Genomic DNA, 20,425 nt, shown 5'->3' on the forward strand with positions numbered 1-20,425 from the left:
TGTTGTTTTGAGCGTTCTGAAGATTGAACAAGTTTGAATGATGTTTTAGGATTGGTTGGCATGTTCGGTTGAGGTCCCGGGGGCCTCGGGTGTGTTTCGGATGCTCAACGGGGCATTTTGGGACTTGTTGAAATTGCAGAAAAAAAATTGCAGCAGCCCAGTTCTAGTTTCCTTCTTCGCGTTCGCAAATAAAGTTTTGCATTCGCGAATAAGGTCTCGCGTTCGCGAAGAAGATCTGGGGCTAGGGGAGTTTTTGTGCTTCGCATTAGCGAAGAGTCTCCCGCATTCGCGAAGCTGGGAGGTTTCATACCTACGCGTTCGCGATGTTGTTCCCGCGTTCGCGTAGGAGGAAGAGGTGTTGCATTGCATTCGCAACCTAGGCATCACATTCGCGATGAAGGAATATGGACCCAAGTGAATTTGTGCTTCTCGAATGTGAGGGCCTTCCGCATTCGCGAAGAAGGAATACCTGGGCAGTATTTAAATAGCCCATCCGCGACCCTTCTTCATTTTTCCACCTTTTTTGAACGAGATTTGAAGCTTTTGAGGGTGATGTTGGAGGAAACCAAAAGGGAATCACTTGGAGATGACAATTTGTCTTCATAACTCGTTTATATGTAATTAAAGACCTAATTAATGGTGAAAATTTTGGGAAAAATGGGTAATTAGGGCTTGAGATTAAGAGACCTTAACATGGGTATTTGAGGGGTCAATTGAACTCTGATTTTAGTGTTCTTGTTATGTATAGACTCGTGAGAGTACGAGATTTCTGAAAATTTAAATTTTACCCCGATTTCGAGACATGGGCCCGAGTGGCATTTTGATCATTTTACCTAATTTCCCGTATTAGTTTAGAATTTATTTGTGGAATCAGTTACTTGAAATGTTATTTACATTATGCAATTGAATTGAATAGTGGGCCATTTGGAGTCGAGTACTCGTGGTAAAAACGTAGTTTTGGGTTGACTTTTGAGCCGGTTCGAGGTAAATGGCTTGCCTAACCTTACATGGGGGACATTCCCCTTAAGATTTGGTATTGTGGTAATTGAAATGCCTTGTACGTGAGGTGACGAGTGTGTACTTGTGCTAATTGTTAAAAATCCTATTTTCACTTATGTAGCTTTAATTGTGTTTTCCTTTCTTGCTTACTCTACTTGAAATTTAAATATGTCGTTAGCTTAGAAAAGCATGTTTAATTTACTTAATTGCTTTATTGTTTAAACTGCCGTAATTGTATTATGTGAAGCATGTTAGGTTAGAATTACCTGTTTTACTTGATACGAAATTTAGCTTAATTGAGTATTCCTTGTGTTGTTGCTGCGTATTTTACTTTGGGACTACGGGACGGTATCCCGGGAGATCCCCTGTATGTATTTATGATTTGAGTTGAGGTGCAGGATACCAAGAGATTCGTAGCACGTATATTGAGGATACCAAGAGATCCTCCGGATACCAAGAGATCCCTAGCATTTATTGAAGATACCAAGAGATCCTCAGGATACCAAGAGATCCCTGGCATGTATTGAGAATACTAAGAGATCCTCGGGATACTGAGAGATCCCCGATTATATTCTTTGAGGAGAGTGGTATTCCTGGTGATTATTTTTGTTTCTTTTTCAGTTGTAGTTATCCTTATTATCCTATACAGATTCTTATTGTTATCTTCCAACTGTACTGTTTTATCTTATACTATCGCCACCTTATATTTCATTTAATCTCAGTAGGGCCCTGAACTTCCTCGTCACTACCTGACCGAGGTTATGATTGGCACTTACTAAGTTCCGCTGTGGTGTACTCATGCCCTTTATGTGCATGTCTTTTTATGTGCAGATCCAGGTACCTCCACTCAGACTGATCACGCTTATAGAGACTCCGAGGTATATCTGCCGCATCCGTAGACCGAAGAGTCCCTTTCTACTCCCCCTTTTTAGCATTAGCCCTTCTGTATTTTCCTTTTCCTTTGGATATATATTTTGGAGTTAGATATTTATAGACATTCAAAGGCTTGTGATCATGAGATTCCGGGTTTAGAGAAATGTGTTCAGATTTCGAGAGTTGTTACTGTGTATGCCTAGCGGCACTTTTAAACACTATTTTATTTCACTATTTTGTTTTTATTATTTTTTCCGCAAATTGGTTTATTTTCCGCATTGTTAGGCTTACCTAGTCGTAGAGACTAGGTGTCGTCACGATGGTTCATGGAGGGCGAACCGGGGTCGTGACAAAATCAAAGATAATGAGAAGAGAAAATCGATAATACTAAATTAAAATATGAAAATCTAATGTTATCAGGTAAATCTTGTACAAAATTGCCCAAATAGGAAAACCTAGCCGTCTCACGTACTCAGCAAAAACATAACATAACCTACAAATGTCAAAAAGATCTATTTATACTAAGCTGAAATTTTCGGACAAAAATGCCCCTACGGAGGTTTCGCGGTCGTGTAATTTTGACCACGGCCGCATACTTGCTTTCGCGGCCGCATAATTCTGATCGCAGTCTGCGTTTCTTCACATCTGGGTCCGGGTTGAACCTTGTTTCGCGGACCGCATACTTTCCACCGCTACGTGAGAGACTTCCGTGGCCGCGTAATTTAAACATGGACCGCCTTTCTTACTTGTGCATCACTTGTGAATCTCTGAATCTTGGAAACCGTGGTCTGCGGAATTCTAATTGCGGCAGCGATGGTACTTTCGCAACTGCCTCTTTCTGAGGCGGTCTGCGTTCATATTTGTGGCCAAAAACAACCTCTCTAGTTCTCCATTTCTCCGAACGCGTAATTATAACCGCGTCCGCGTTGATACTTTCGTGGCCACACTTTTCTGTCGTGGCCTGCGTTCCACAGCTCTTGGCCCAATCTTGGTCTTTGTTCAAGTTCTGACTCCTTTATGAGTTTATCATGGCTACTTTGGCTCATTGTGAACAATCCCCGAGAGCAAGCATATTATATTAATTTTCGAGCATGCCTTCATGTATTTTAGACTCAAAACGCAAGTAAAAGAGAGCAATAATAGGTTAAAATCCCCACTTATCACCCTGTCTAAGCTAAGGTGCCGAACATGCTCAGAAACTAGGCGAGGGTCTCCTGAAGAGCTGGTACAGTAATAGGCGTCTCAGGTGCCTGCGCTCCGACTGGAGCTACTGGTGGCTCCTCTGTAGCAGCTCGTGCGGGTGCTCTATCTGCACCACATGGACGTCCTCGGCCTCTACCCCAGCCCCTACCTCTCGCGGCTCCAGCAAGGGACGCGGGTGTCTGGTCATCTGATCCAGCTATACGTGTTCTACCCATCTGTGAGAATAGAAAGACATAAGTTTAGAATCCTAAAGTCAACAAATTTCACACGACAAGGAATCAAAGAAGTGAAACTTTTTCCTAACAGTTCCATAGCCTCCCGAAGATAAGTACAGACGTCTCCGTAGTGATCTGCGAGACTCTACTAAACTTGCTTGTGACCCATAACACCTATGAACCTAGAGCTCTGATATCAACTTGTCACGATCCAAATTTTCCTCCATAAGATGTCGTGACGGCACCTAGTCTCTAAGACTAGGTAAGCTTGACAAATGCGGAAAAGAAACTGAAATGACGACTAAAATCTTAACATCAATAGATAAATATATAACTATAAACTGTCGCTTGGCATGTACAAGTAAAATCTACAATTCATAATCTCCCAAAACCCGGTAGTTATAAGCCACAAGCTCTAAAGAAGTACTAAATATCTCTATACATCAAAGTCTAGGAAAATAACGAAAAGACAACATAATAAGGATAGAGGGGGACTCCGAGGTCTGTGGACGCTGGCAAATATATCTTGAAGTCTCTAAGCAGCAGCCCAGTGCTCTACTATCGAGACTAATAAGATGTACCTGGGTCTGCACAAAAACATGTGCAGAAGCGTAGTAAGAGTACACCACAATGATACACAGTAAGTGCCAAGCCTAACCTTAGTAGAGTAGTGACGAGATCAGGTCAGGGCCTTATTGGGATATAAGAAATAAGGCAAAAGGTGAAATGATAAAAAGGAATGGCAAGTAAATGAAATAGTAAAAATGTACGGAAAGGCAACAGCACAGGAAAAACAGGAAGATAATTACAACACGTAAGGAAAAGAACATCTTACAAGGAACAATAACAACAACAAACAACACAGCAAGAAAAGGAAATCAACAGGGGCGCTCCCGAGGTACCGCCTCGTAGTCCCAAAAATAAATATCTCATAACAGCATGGCAGAAACCTCGTGCCAATAATACTTTACACGGAAGAAAACTCATGCCAATAATGCTCTGCACAGAAGAAACCTCATGTCAATAACACTCTGCACAGAAGAAACCTCGTGCCAATAACACTCCATACGAAAGAAACCTCGTGCCACAACCAAACAGTCAACTCAACAAGAATCACGAAAGTCAACACGTAGTAAATGAAACAATGATATAACAAGCAAGGAAATCCTACAGTTGAGGATCGAACACGGAAATCAAGGAAAACAGGTAATTCTACTAAGCATGTCATACAAATAGCAATTAAGAGATGAGACACGTAGACATGTGAACTTAGGCTAATCATGATGACTACACGTGCTAGAATAACTCAATTATGGCATAGAAAGGAAGCTAATTAGCAAAGACCGAAATTTCTACATTTAGCCCGTGTACGCACTCGTCACATCGCGTACACGGCACTCATATATCACAAGTTATTCCACAGTACCAAATCTTAAGGGGATTTTTCCCACACAAGGTTAGACAAGTCACTTACCTTAAACCAAGCTCAATCAGTCAATAAGAATGTCTTTCCCTCGACTTTCCGACTCTGAACGGCTCAAATCTAGCCAAAAGAAATTTCATACTATAAATATAACTATAAGAAACTAATATGAATAATGAAATCATGACTTTGACAAGAAATTGGAAATTGTCCCCAAAAGTCGACCAGTACCCACGTCTCGAAATCGGGTAAATTTCACAATATCCGAACACCCGCTCAACCACGAGTCCACCCATACCACAATTACTCAAATTCGATATCAAAATCTCGACCAAAATCTCAAAATTTTACCTAAGAACTTTTCTCCATTTTTCCCAATTTTTCCACCCCAATAACTAATAAATGATGAAATCAAAGGAATAATCATGGAAATTAACCAAAACTAGGAAAGAATAACTTACCCCAAACATCTATGTGAACTCTCCAAGAATCGCCTCTAACCGAGCTCCCAAATCAATTTTTTTGTGTTATGAACTCAAACCCTCATTTTTGAAATTTGCCCGGGTGTTTCCTTCTTCGCGAACGCGTAAGCTTCCTCGCGTTCGCGTAGCACAAAAATACTATTACCCAAAAACCTCTCACGCGAACGCGAGGGCCTACTCACGAACACGATGATCACTGACCCCAAGTCTTCGCGAACACGGAGCCTCTCACGCGAATACGTAGGCCAAGCGTGAGGTCCACCCCTCTGCCACTCTTCTTCGTGAATGCGTGGGTTCATACGTGAACAGGAAGAGAATTCCTCACCTGCCACCCAGAACCCCTTCGTGAACATGAAACCCCTCTCGCGAATGCACTGAAGGAAACCAGCATCAGAAGCATCAGTGATTTTCAGCAATTTCAACAAGTCCCGAAATCCGAACATAACCGAAATCACATATGCGGACCCCGGGACCTCAACCAAATATACCAACAAGTCCTAAAACATCATACGAACTTAGTCGAGCCTTTAAATTAAATCAAACAATGCTAAAACCACGAATTGCGCATCGATTCAAGCCGAATGAACTAAGGAAATTCTAACTTCTACAAACGATGCCGAGACCTATCAAATCACGTCCGATTAACCTCAAATTTTGAAAAAAAGTCACATTTGACATTTTACTCCAACTTCCGAAATCGGAATCCGACCCCAATATCAAAAAGTCCACCCCTGGTCAAACTTCCCAAAAACCTTTCAATTTTTCAACTTTCACCAATTAACGCCGAAATGACCTACGGACCTCCAAATCAACATCTGAACGCGCTCCTAAGACCAAAATCACCATACGGAGCTCTTGGAATCGATGAAACTCTATTCCAGAGTAGTCTTCACAAAAGTCAAACTATGGTCAACTCTTACAACTCAAATTTCAAACTTAGGGACTGTGTCCTATTCCACTCCGAAACTCACCCGAACTAGACACCAAGTACCCCGGCAAGTCAAGTAAGCATAAAATAAAGTAGAGGAAAAAATAAATAGGGAATCAGGGCTAATACTCTTAAAACGACCAGTCGGGTCATTACAGTGCTTTTATTATTGTTAGTTCATATCAACATTATTAATGTCTCTATTGCATTTTTTGATAATGGAATTATTATATGAATACTTTATTTAGATGATTGTTGTGATAATGATGAACTATTAATAGGTCAATCTCTCGTATTGAGTCACGTGAAGATACATGCTAATACCGCGTATATAACCAGTGATTTCAAATCCAGAGGTGGCAATTTAACACAAATATTTCATTTGAATGTTCATTTTTTAAGAAGAAGAAGAAGAATCCAAACCGAAATTTTTATATTCAACCCAAACAGTCTCAACGCCTACCTCTAGCTATTGTGGGTAACTTTATTAGCTGCGACTTTGAGGAGGGTATTTGATCGGGAATAGTCCTAAGAAGTTGTTTCGCACATGGAGAGAAAAAGTTAGAACTTAATAACTTTTCGAAAAATCTGTTAGATTTAGGACTCTAGAGTATACCTGTTAATCAGGCGGGCTATTCCAGGCTGGACACAAAAAAATAGCCCGTCCGATTATTGTTCCGGGCTGGTTAGTGGGTTGGGGTTCCAGGCTGGTAGTGGGCTGGGTTTTTCCGGGTTTTGGTGGGCCCATCCGGGTTCGGGCTTAACGGGACCGGGCCGGGTTACTTATTTTTTCAAGTATATTTTTTTTTTATTCAATGTTATTGATACTTAAGTGTTTGCAAACTTTTAAGGCTTAGAATTAAGGCTTAGAATTAAACTTTAAACTTTGAAGTTTAAAGTTTTAAATTTGAAATTTGAATTTTAAAATTTTAAAATAGAAATTTGAAAGTAAGTGACTATAAAAAATTATTTAATAAAACCAATAGGTAATATGTAAGGATCAAACTCCGAAGGCTTTCGTTTTATATTTCCATTGAATAATAAATAATACTTCAAATTAATTTGCAAGTTATATTGCATCTTATTACAACAATTATAAAAAATAAGAAAGAGTACAGCACATGCTTTGCGTCATTTTTGTAAGTTCATCCATGTCAACATGAGGCTCTTGGTTTTCGGCATTGCTTGAATCGGAACCATAAACCATTATATCTCCATTTTCTTGGTCCTCCTCTTCATCTACCTCTTCACGCCCTTGATTTCACCATTCTGATCTTATCCAATCTCTGAAATACACTAGAATTTCCAAAGTGTTGCTGCCCAATGAAAGACGGGTATCTCCTAGTTGCTGCCTTGTTTGGCTAAATGCGCTCTCTGATGCGACTGTTGAAATCGGCACATTTAGCACGTCTCGAGCCATGGCTGAAAGAACAGGAAATTGATTTGAGTTGCTCCTCCACCAACCCAGCGGTAGAAATTCCTTTGTGTGGGTCTCTGGTGACTTTTGCAAGTAGAATTGGAGTTCATCAATATTCCTGCTACTGGTTTGTTGATGCTCTCCTAGTGTAGACCAAATCAAATAATCTTCAACACCATCATTATCCTCCAAAGCACCAGTCTCAGATGTTGAAACTAAATTTGAAGGAATATTTGCATCTACCGCAGCAGAAGCATCAACAATGTTAGCATAATAATTATATAAAGTTTGTAAATATTTGTGTAGATCAGAAATACAAGTTTCAATATCAGGAGTTTCAGTTGGTCCAATATCCATATAAACATATAAACAGTGATTAATTGGCGACAAATGGCCATTTTGATAGAAGGGTTTAAAATACCAATTAGGTAAATATGGAGAATTGGGTAGAAATATTTTTTAAATTTATCTAGCATAGATTCAAAAACATAATTATATCCTTCTTTCTTCTTCAAATTATGGAATAAAAGAGAAATTTCAGCAATATGAACTAAACCATTTGCAATAGCAGGATATAAACTCTAGAAAACTCAAGTGTAGCCATATAAAATTTTTGTAAAAATTTTACAACATCTTCAGTGACATCCCAAGTTCTAGATGTTAACAAACGGTTAGGATCGGTATAACGAGAATTAACAACTTCAGTTATAGGTATTTTATATTATAATAACATCTTAAGAATAAATAAGTATAATTCCACCTAATAACTATTTCTTCGGGCATGAGTCTTGGTTTTAGTCCATATTGTATATATTTTTCCATAAATGCATTTAATCTAGCACTTCTATTATTTCCTTGGATTACACCAACAACTTTTCTAACTAAAGTGATCTCATCTCTAAATAATTCAAGGCCACTCTTCACAATTAAATTATAAAGATGACATGCACATCTAACATAAAATATTTCAGGAAGTGGTGGGTGTAGATGCAATTTTAATATTGTAATAGCAGCATTGTTGTAAGAAATATTATCAAATGACATATACAAAACTTTTTCTGTAAGATTATAAAATATAGCAATTTCATGGATAGTATTACTTATAAATGCACCAGCATGACTTTGATCTTCATCATATTTAAAAGAAATAATACGTTTTTGCATATAAAACTTATCATCTATCCAATGGCATGTAACAGTCAAATAATTATTTCTATTTACAGCATGACCAATATCAAAAGTAAGAGAAATTCTACAAAAAAAAACTGGCGAACAAATAACGGATATATGTCTGATATTGTCCAAAAAACCTAAAGATATCAGCTCTACAAGTACTTCTAGGAATACCTTTAAACAAAGGGTTATAAATTCTTTGAATATAAGTAACAAGATATGGTGAAACAGCAAAACAAAAAGGTAAACAACCTAAAACAATCATTTTAGCTAATTTTTCCTGATCTTTCACTATATCGTATTTACCCATTAAATCGCAAGTACCCGGGTTAAGTTTTTGTTGCCCAGCTTCCTCGTCAGCACCTCATGCAATAGGGTGGTTATCTATCATGTGCCTACGAAGTTGACCTGTTCCCCCTCCCTCACCTCCGAACTCATGTTTATAAACTTCCTTACAAATTTGACATCTTACATAATTTTTATCTTCTTCTAGTCTTTCAGAAATTCCAACACTTACTTCTTAATCTTCGATTCCTCTTAATAGGGAGGGGATGCTTACCTGTATTACCACGACCTCCACCTCTAGTATTTTGAGTTTGACTAGCATTACCAGGTGTAGCTGGTGGTGTTCCAAGATTATCGGGTTATTGAATATCATCTAAATTATCATCTATACCATAATTTTCTTGAAGCCGCTCTTAATCTACATTTAAATTTTTAGGTGAACTTTCATAAATATGTGTAAAGCTACTAGAAGAACCAACACCACCTCTTGATTTTTTTAGAAGTTTTACTCTTACCACTACAACCCCTACTAGTGCACGCTTTTTTGGGTGCTCTAAGTATATCCATTATGTAAATTAAATTAAGAAATTAAATTACTAATTCTCAATAATAAAATAAAAATATACACCAAAGAAGAGAAAGAGATGGAACGAGTGTACCGGGATTCCGGATGCCGCACTAAATTTGATATCAAACTTCAGTTGCTAGACTGATACTTGATACCACACTTCACGTGAATAATTGCTATTTGATAATTATAATTTTGTAGTGAAATATTTGATGAAACTTGAAATAATAAGTAACTGAGAATTTAAGAGCAATAATCAATATTATCAAGCGAGAATTGAGAGAGAATTATAGTAAGAGAGTAAATTGTGAGAAAAAATTAAGAAGATAGGGGACTATTCATAGTTTTTAAAAGGTTAAAATTATAATTTATCAATAATTAGGGGTAGGGGGATATTTTCTTAAGGGGGTAGGCCGAAATGGCCATTTTTGCAAAAAACAAATGGCCGTTGCCCGACGGTCATTTTTGAATTTGACCGTTGGCAGCGGTCCAAAAATTTAAAAAACAAAATTTGCAACGGTAATCGGCTGGACCGGGCTATAGCCCGATAAAAACACGATAACATGTAATCGGGCCAACCGGGTTCCGGGGCACCGGTTACCAAATTTTGATCGTTCAAGCTCGGCTCCCCGCCCAACCCTCCCCCGACCGTTCCCACCCCTACAGTACCGGGCTGAACCGGGTCAAACCGGGCTGTGAATAGGCTAGTCCGGCCCGATTAACAGGTATACTCTGGACCAGTGATTTCATTTTTTTATATATTAAGGACCCATTTGTTCATAAGAACTTTCTCCTATTTATATATTTTTGTTATTGTCATTGTTATACATTATACTAACTTTTTGAAGATGAGCTTTAAGTTTTTTACTATCTTTTTCAAGTAAATAATATTTTTTTTCACAAGGTTGTAACATTTTTCAAGTGATAGGCATGTCCAAACATAATTTTAAGTTTTAAATATTTTTTTAACTTAACTTCAATTATTTTTAAAAAATCTCGCATTTTATATGTTGAAACGCCTAATAAGAATCGTAATTTTCAAGGGGGATAAATTAAGGACTACAATAAAGCAACCCAATATACGTTAAAAGAGCATTTTGATATTTTTTCGAGAAAGGATATATATATGTATATTCTGTTTTAGAAAATTTTGCAACGAAAACAGACAAGAAACTTTAGAAAAGTGAAATAATTCAAAAACATCAATATCTCGAAATAGTTGAGTACCATGACCCTTCTTTTTGAAAAAATCTCATTTGTCGCCTTATGGGTCTAGTAAGCACCATTATTTCATTGACTTTTCATAATTTTCTTTTTCCTACCGACCTTTCATAATTGTTTACATGTTAAAGGCTAATAGTCTGTTTGAACAAGCCGCTCAAATCACCTCATTTTGAGAAATGATTTTTCTCAAACGTGCTTTTCTCAAAAATACTTTTGGTGAGAAGTAGTTTGTGTCTGTCTAATTAATTTGAAAAGTACTTATAGGCATATCAATTTTATTGAAATTAAATCCATAAAATAATTTGGACTATATTTTAAATTCAAGATATATTAGTTCAAACAAATTTATTGGGCTAATATAATTGGATTAGTTATATAAGTCCAATATATATGGATCAAATAAATAAGTCTTAATCCATTGAGCTAGCCCATTTAATTGGGCTAAAGTGATGAGTCCACTTCATTAAGCCCAAGATGTCATCTTCTTAGAGGCCTAGTTTGGTACCACGTGTCAAATGACATGGCGCGCCAAGTCAAGCGGAAGAGACAATAGGACCATGCCACGTGTCAAAATGACAAAGGCATGCCAAGTCACACTAAAAGGCCAATGAAATCGTGCCACATGTGCAAGTGACATGTTCTGGCCAATCAAATGCGGCAATATCATACTTCAATTTGATTTGTCGGAAAGAGTTTGTTCTTATCACAACTCCTCCCTTCCATAACTAAATAGGGGTCTTCATAACTCAGAAAAGACATTAGAAGTTATAACAATAAGCAAGAGAGAGCTCGTGGATCAAACGCTGCAGATTTCTCTAAAAGCTACAAGAATTCAAGTGTTCTAAGGATTAAAAGATCAAGACAAAGATTCAAGAACAAGCTGCAAGCCCTTGGATTAAAAATACGTCAATATCAAGATCAGGCCTCAAGCACTTGGATTAAAATAAAATAAAATTCAAAATCAAGCTCAAAAGCTCTTTTATTTACTGTGGAAAAGTAGAATCAAAGGATTCATAGATATTGTAACACTCAAATATTCGAAATAAAATACTATGATTGTTGCGATATTTTTCGGTTTTGATTTTATTTTCTCGATGCAAATTTATTGTCTACAAATTCTGGCATGCCCAGTGGGACAATGTCTACCTCTTATCTCAACTTTTCAATCACCAAAGTCCAAGATCATTGAAATGGATTCAAAGAAAATCAACTCCTGTTCAACTTCCACCAAGGCTGCTAACTCCAGGTTCTACGCTGATGTGGAAAGCATCCTCGATGTTACCTTTGGAAGCTTCGGACCAGTTACGAGGAGCAAAGCAAGCTCTTTAGGACAACAAGCACCCCAAGTGTTGTCCGCATCAACCCCTGTTTTCAGATCTTCGTCCCCAAAAGGAGCAAGATCTTCCACAAACGCATCTGAAGGAGGAAGCGATGTTGCTGAAAAGATCAAGAAAACTCTTGCTCTACTTGACCTCTCCGGATCCAAGCACTTTGTTGTGAAGGAAAATGATGAAGCTTCAAGTGATGGATCCTCCCCACTTACACCATATAGCGTGAGCCAATCAATGATCAATCTGTGTGAAAATCCATGCTACTTTTCGTCGTCCACGACAATCATGCAAGCCATGGTGACAAACGCTTCATCTATGGAGGAGCAGTTAGCAAACTTGACGGAAGCAATCGCTGGCTTGACCAAATACATGAAAAATCAAGAGGCTAGAATTGACAAGCTAACAGACAGGGTGGGAATCTTGATGGAAGAAGAATCCTCCCATGCACCCGGCAAGCTCTCAGAAGTTCTAGAGAGTGACTCTCCTCCAAGACAAGTAACATCTACTAAGGCTATCCCTGTGTTATCTGAATGGATGATTCCAATCGATCAACTGAAGAGTTCATTGAAGGAACCATTAAGAACAAATATGAAGTTGTTGCCAAATCTTCCCTTACATATGCAAAGTCATACACTGTAAGGGTCGATATGTTGAAGATGCATGCTGGCTATCAACCTCCAAAGCTTCAACAGTTTGATAGTAAAGGTAACCCAAAGCAACATGTTGCGGACTTCGTGGAGACGTGCAACAATGCTGGGACTTATGGAGATTACCTCATCAAGTAGTTTGTCTGCTCGCTAAAAGGAAATGCTTTTGACTGGTACACGGACCTCGAGGCTGGATCTATCGATAGCTAGGATCAACTAGAGCAAGAGTTCCTCAATCGCTTTTATAGTACGAGATGTACTGTGAGTATGATAGAACTTACAAATACTTGTCAACGAAAGGGGGAACCAATTATCAACTTTATCAATCATTGGAGGAATGCAAGCCTCACTGCAAAGACAGGCTTAGTGAAGCTTCAGGCATAGAGATGTGCATCCAAGGCATGCATTGGGGATTGCGCTACATCTTGCAAGGTATCAAGCCTGGCACATTTGAAGAACTTGCAACTCGTGCCCATGATATGGAATTGAGCATGGCCTCCGCTGGAAATAAAAGGATGCCCATCTATGAACCTCACAAAGCGAATGACAAGCAAGAAGTCAGGAAGTGGGGAAGGTTTGTACCGAAGGCTGAAAGCAAAGAAGCTATGAATGTCAACACGTTACCTATGAAGCTCACGACGAAGGTGAGAAAGAAGCAGAGTATGAAATCCACTTCTTTTCAAGATAAGCCAAGTGAAAAGTTGACTCTAAAAGAAATGTAGGAGAAAGAGTACCCATTCATGTATTATGATGTGCTGGCCATTTTCGAAGAACTCCTCGAGTTAAATCACATTGATCTTTCGGAGATGAAGCGACCAAATTAAGTTGGAAAAACAAATGACCCAAATTACTACAAATATCACCGACTTGTAAGCCACCCTCTGAGAAGTGCTTTGTCTTCAAGGACAAAGTCATGGACTTGGCTCACGAAAAGAAGACTGTGATTGAAGATGAGAAAGCAAGCGCAAACCAAGTCTCTATCACCTTTGGCGCATTCAGTCCGGATGAATTATGTGGTTTTAAAGAAAGTAAAGATGAAGAATTACTGGAGAGCGACAAAGCTGAAGTCAATCAACCTGATGATGATGAAGGTTGGACATTGGTGACTTGTCGTAGGCGCCACAAAAGGAGCCCACGAAAAGAACCAATAGAACAACCAACAAGGAAAATGATGGTGAAAAGACCAAGGAGATGGAATCCATTTAAATATTTTAAGAAAGCAAAAGTGGAGGTGCACCATCCTCAAAAGCCACGACATCCAGTGACCTTGGAGGAGTTCTTTCCAAGTTGGTTCCGCACGAAGATTTCCCATGAGGGTATTGAGGCCTCTTGTTACAATGCTGATAAAGGGGAAGAAAAGAGTGATGTCCTACCATTGGCACCATCTTTGGAAAAGCTCATCGAGTCCACTCCTCAAGAAGTTAATGTTTGTGGGGAAAAAATCACGTTCATAAATGACGATCTTCTGCTAGGTGACACTCTTCATAACCGCCCATTGTACCTGATTGGCTATATGCATGATGAAAAGGTAAATCGAATTTTGGTTGATGGAGGACCTCAGTGAACATTTTGCCAATTCGCATTGTGAAAGAACTTGGTATTCCCATGAACAAACTCTCAGACAGTCATGTGATGATCCAAGGATTCAACCAAGGGGGCCAAAGAGCCATAGGCACGATCAGGCTGGAAATCACCATTGAAGATATGCAATCAAGTGCATGGCTACATGTGATCGATGCAAAGACTTCATACAACGTCTTTCTTGGAAGGCCTTGGATACATGAGAACAAAGTGGTTCCATCTACCTACCATCAATGTTTGAAATACTATGAGGGTGAAGTCGAGAAGAAGATAGTTGCTGATGATGAGCCATTCACCGAGGCTGACTCACACTTCGCTGATGCAAAGTTCTACTTGAAAAACCGCATTGTGAAGGGGATAAAAGTTGATGGTGGCATGAAAAGCAAGAATGACGAGCCCATAGCTAAAAGAGCTGAGGTGACTATTGGTAAAGCCAAAGCTGTTACTGAGAAGGTACACGCCAACGTGAATAAATCTCATAAAGGGCGTATTGCATCTTATGGCAAGAAAGTAAGTCATGTGCTCCAATATGTCCCTAAAAGGAAGAAAGACGAGGGCAAATCATCTAATCTCCTAACCACGCTAAAGGAGTTAACTCTTCCGGTAAAATGAATTGAGGCAGTAAAGTTGTCCTCGAAGCCGCTTGCAGGGTTTGTAGCCCAAAATCATTGGCAGAATGTGTCACTCCCTACAAAGCGAACAGATGAAGGTTTTGATCCTAACACTTACAAGCTATTTGCAAAAGCTGGATACAGTCCTAATGAGCTGTCAAAGTTGGGGAAGCTCCAATCAGAAGCTGCAACGAGGAAACCATGTGAAGGTTTGGGATACAAGTAACCATCACCAGTGCGCATCTCAATAAGAAGGGCGAGCAACAATTATATCACTATAGAAGATGAATCGGCCGCTTCTAACAAGTCTTCTATCTTTGATCGACTTGGAAAATCACCTGCGAGGACCTCCGTGTTTGAAATATTGGGTCCATTAAATAAGGGGAACAAGTTCCGAAGAAATTATCAAAGCATAAGAACACCTGCTTCACCCAAAATTCAGGAGATCTCTAAGGATTTCCAAAGTTTGGTTCCTTCTAGAATGAGGCTACAAGCAAAACTTGTGGTTTCATGTGAAGAAGTACTGAAGGTAAAGCCATATACTGTGGTCTACACTAAGGAACGTGACGAGGATGAAGAAAGTGTGGGTTCTTCGTATCATGTTACTGTACAAATCAAGATGGCGTTCTATATTCAATAGAGGATAATGCGGAATTGGAGGATATTTCACCGTGTTATCACATATCCTTCAACGATAGGGACCCTCAAGAAGATGAAAATGTGAAGGATGCTCCACCTGAACTTGAAGAAGGAGTGAAAACGACAGTGATGCCTTAAAAGAAGTTAACCTTGGTACCGATGAAGAACCAAGACCCACCTACCTAAGTGATTTACTAGAAGCTGATAAAGAGAGCACTTATATTCAGTTACTCAAGGAGTTCAGGGATGTCTTTTCTTGGAGTTACAAAGAGATGCCTAGCTTGGACCCGAAAGTAGCAGTCCATCACCTTGCAGTCAAAAATGGTGCTCGCCCTATTAAACAAGCTCAAAGTCACTTTAGGCCGGACTTGGTTCCCTTGATTAAAACCAAAGTTAACAAACTCATCGAAGCTGGCTTTATTCGTAAAGTTAAATACCCAACATGGGTTTCAAGTATTGTCCTTGTAAGGAAGAAGAATGGCCATATTCGAGTGTGCGTTGACTTTAGAGATCTCAACAATGCATGTTTGAAAGATGAATTTCTGCTTCCTATTCTAGAGCTGATGATCGATGCTACTACTGGTTATGAGGCAATGTCTTTCATGGACGGTTCGTCGGGCTATAACCAAATACTTATGGCACCAAAAGATAAAGAGCTTACTGCATTTCGTACCCCAAAGGGTATTTATTGCTACAAGGTAATGCCTTTTGGCTTGAAGAACGCTGGTGTTACTTACTAAAGGGCTATGCAGAATATTTTCGACGATCTTCTCCACAAGAATGTCGAATGTTATGTTGACGACTTGGTGGTAAAATCAAGAGAGAAGGTGATCACTTGAAGGACTTGAGGATGGTATTTGAATTGCTCCGAAGGTACCAACTTAGGATGAATCCATTGAAATGTGCCTTTGGAGTTACTTCTGGAAAGTTCCTTGGTTTCATTGTCCAACATCGAGGGATTGAAATTGATCAAGCCAAAGTGGATGCCATTTTGAAAATGCCTGAGCCTCGGGATATCTATGAACTGAAAAGTCTGCAAGAAAAATTAGCGTACCTTAGGAGATTCATCTCGAACCTAGCTAGGAGGTGTCAACCATTCAGTCACCTTATGAAGAAAGGTGTCCCTTTCAAATGGGACCAAGCATGCAGTAATGCCTTTGAGAGCATTAAATCCTACTTGATGAAGCCTCCAGTTTTAGCAGCCCCTATACCTGGAAAGCCGTTGATACCATACGTTTCAGCACAAGAAAGGTTTGTTGGAGTGTTGTTAGCCCAAGAAAATGGTGAAGGGAAAGAAAACTCCCTTTACTACTTGAGTAGGATGATGACACCAAATGAACTGAATTATTCGCCAATTGAAAAGTTATGTTTGGCGCTAGTCTTCTCAATCCAAAAGTTGAAGCACTAATTTCAAGCTCATATCGTTCGTTTGGTTTCTAGAGCAAATCTCATCAAGTTCGTGATGTCAAAACCTGTCCTTAGTGATCCACTAGCAAGGTGGTACCTCCAGTTTCAACAATTTGAAATCGTGTACATCCCTCAAAAGGCTAAAAAGGACAAGCATTAGCGGACTTCTTGGTAGATCACCCTATACCTGATGATTGGGAGCTAACCGACGAACTACCTGATGAGGACGCCATGGTCATCGAAGTTCAGCCTCTATGGAAGATGTACTTTGATGGTGCTGCACATCGCGGAGGAGCTGGTGCTAGTGTAGTATTTGTCACTTCTCAAGGTGAAGTTCTGTCATACTCTTTTACGTTGACGTAACTCTGCTCTAACAACGTTGTTGAGTATCAAGCACTAAAATGGTTGTTGAAATGAAGCGGTTGCAATTGCAAGTCTTTGGTGACTCTCAGTTAGTGGTCAATCAGGTTTTAGGTAAACGAGGTCAAGAAGCCTGAACTACGCCCATATCATGATTACGCTAAAAAGTTATGAGGTGGCTCAGTGGTGTGTCTATTCAGTATGTGCTAAGGAAAGAAAATAAGAAGGTGGATGCTTTATCTTCCCTGGCTTCATCTTTAACCCTGCCCGATCAAGCGCAAGTTACTATCTGCCAAAAATGGGTAGTACCGCTTCCAAATGAGGCTGAAGGAAAAGAAAATGAACTTAAGCATCTTGTAGTTGTTTCTGAAGTTGAGAAAGAGGAATGGAGACAACCCATTATCGACTACTTGTGCTATGGGATACTTCCAGAAAATCCGCGGAGAAGAACTGAAATCCGTCGACGTGAACCTTGCTTCTTTTACTATAAAGATACCCTATACAGAAGATCATTCGAGGGAGTACTCTTGCGATGCTTAGGGGAAGATGAAGCACTCCAAGCTTTGCAAGAAGCACATTCTGGGATATGTGGGTCACACCAGTCTGGACCAAAGCTCCACTTCCATATAAAAAGGATTGGATACTATTGGCCAATGATGGTAAAAGATTGCTTGGACTGTGCTCGAAGATGCAAGGCTTGTCAACTCCATGAAAATTTTAATCATCAACCTCCTGAAGTGTTGCACCCGGATGTTGCATCCTGGCCGTTTGATTCTTGGGGATTGGATGTTGTTGGACCACTGCCAAAAGTCCTCTGGTGAGCACCTATACATCTTGGCTACAATTGGCTACTTCTCAAATGGGCTGAAGCTGTTGCTCTTAAGGAGGTAAAGAAGGAAAATGTTGCAAGTTTCATCCGAGTAAACATCATCTATCGCTTTGGCATTCCTCGTTACATAATAACGGATAATGGAAAGCCATTCGATAATAGGTTGATGAACAAGATTTGTGATCTCTTTGGCTTCAAGCAACGTAATTCTTCGATGTACAATGCTGCCGCCAATGGTCTAGCTGAGGCATTCAACAAAACTCTATGCAACTTGTTAAAGAAAGTCATCTCCAAATCCAAACGAGATTGGAATGACCGTATAGAAGAAGATCTATGGGCATATAGGATGACTCACCGCACGCTAACACATGCGACTCCTTATTCACTCGTTTATGGAGTCGAAGTCGTCTTGCCACTTGAGCGCCAAATACCTTCGTTACGACTGGCTATTCAAGAAGGGATCACTAATGAAGAAAATGCTCGACTTCAATTAGCAGAGTTGGAGGCTCTTGATGAGAAGAGGTTGGAAGCTAAACAGAGTCTTGAATGTTATCAAGCTCGATTGTCTCGCGCCTTCGATAAAAGAGTTCTCCTGAGATCCTTTCAAGTAGGAGATCAAGTCCTTGTCGTGCGAAGACCCATAATTACTTCCCATAAACCTGTAGGGAAGTTCACTTCAAAATGGGATGGGTCATATGTCGTACAAGAAGCTTACTCAAGTGGGCCTTACAAGTTGGTTGATGCAGATGGCATGAGAATCGGCCATATCAATGGCAAGTTTTTAAAGAAGTATTATCCTTGAAGTTGCTACGCTCCTTGACGCATGAGCCTAAACTGCATGTTGCTACACTCCTGACCTGCATGAGTCTAATTTGTATGGGCTAACCAAAAAAATAAGAGTCTGCTAGGTTGAAAACTTCGAAAGAGGCGACCTAGGCAAAAGTTAGGACATGAAAAAAATCACTCAGTCTGAACTACGGTATGACTTGATCCTCTTCACCGAGGTACGTAGGAAGCTTAGAGTTCCATTCTAAGTTCAGTCACATAAGTTCAAAAGATACATATTGCCCCAATTGTTGTTCGAATGAAGTATGAAGGAATGTAAGATCAAGCTGAAATGCCATCCTCCTATTGAACTTTGATCTCATTTGATTTAAAGGGGGTAACCCTCCATGATTCGTCAAACCTTCAAGTTTTTTAGTCTCCAAGTTTGCCCTCTGCCTTAAAAAAATGGGAAGAGAAGAGAGGCGTCAAAGGGAAACACAAGGATAAGGAAAAGATTGCTTGGTACAATGTTTCAAATTCAATGTGACTTGAACCCAAGATATTTGTGAGAATATAGCTCTTAAATTTCAATTGATGGCAAGTAAGACATCTTCCAATCTCAGGCTCCCATACCAAGATACTAAAGTTTTGGTGAAGTCGCGCAAATTGAAATCGTCAGCGTGCCAAATATAAAATTAATTTTAAAATATTATCTGGAACGATTCTGAAGTTGTTTGATTGCGAATTTTGGATATCTTCTAGTTCTTGAAGTCTAGTTTCAAAAAATCAAACGGTTTGTAATTTCAACGTTCCCACACCAAGATATGAATTTTTTGGTGAGACTGCACAAATCTAGAATTGATAGCGTGGTGCAATATAAAGTTGAATTCAAAATATTATCTAGGATGATTCTGAAGTTTTTTGATTGAAAATTTTAGATATGTTGTATATCTTGAAGTATAGTTTTCAAGAAATCAAACGGTTTGTAATTTCGTCGTTCCTACACCAAGATATGAATTTTTTGGTGAGACTGCGCAAATCTGGAATTGATAGTGTGGTGCAATATAAAGTTGATTTCAAAATATTATCTGGGACGATTCTGAAGTTGTTTGATTGTGAATTTGGGATATGTTCTAGATCTTGAAGTCTAATTTTCAAGAAATCAAACGGTTCGTAATTTCGACGTGCCTACACCAAGATATGAACTTTTTGGTGAGACCGTGCAAATCTGGAATTGACAACATGGTGCAATATAAAGTTGGTTTCAAAATATTGTTTCAAAGAAAGACAACTTTTGTTACGTAAACGTCAACGCATCATGCTAAGCAAGCAACTACTGATTAAAAAAAGAAGGGGAAACATCAATAAAAACGTGCAATGTAAAGTAAAACAGGTGGAGTTTTCAGTTTCAAGGATAGTCGCTAGTTAACTAAATGCAAGGGAAAAAAAGAGGCAAATAAAATAC

The 20,425-nt window shown here is 39.2% G+C and overlaps 1 protein-coding gene across 1 annotated transcript; it reads left to right on the forward strand.

Annotated features, from left to right (window-relative positions):
• The first annotated feature begins 17,407 nt into the window (after positions 1–17,407).
• On the forward strand, positions 17,408–18,187 carry LOC138887740 (uncharacterized). The gene is made up of 2 exons (XM_070169520.1): positions 17,408–17,473; positions 17,567–18,187. The coding sequence occupies exons 1-2, from the start codon at positions 17,408–17,410 to the stop codon at positions 18,185–18,187; spliced, it is 687 nt and encodes a 228-aa protein (XP_070025621.1).
• The last annotated feature ends 2,238 nt before the right edge of the window (positions 18,188–20,425 follow it).

This window comes from Nicotiana sylvestris, chromosome 3 (assembly GCF_000393655.2).
Source record: "Nicotiana sylvestris chromosome 3, ASM39365v2, whole genome shotgun sequence".
Taxonomy (NCBI): domain Eukaryota; kingdom Viridiplantae; phylum Streptophyta; class Magnoliopsida; order Solanales; family Solanaceae; genus Nicotiana; species Nicotiana sylvestris.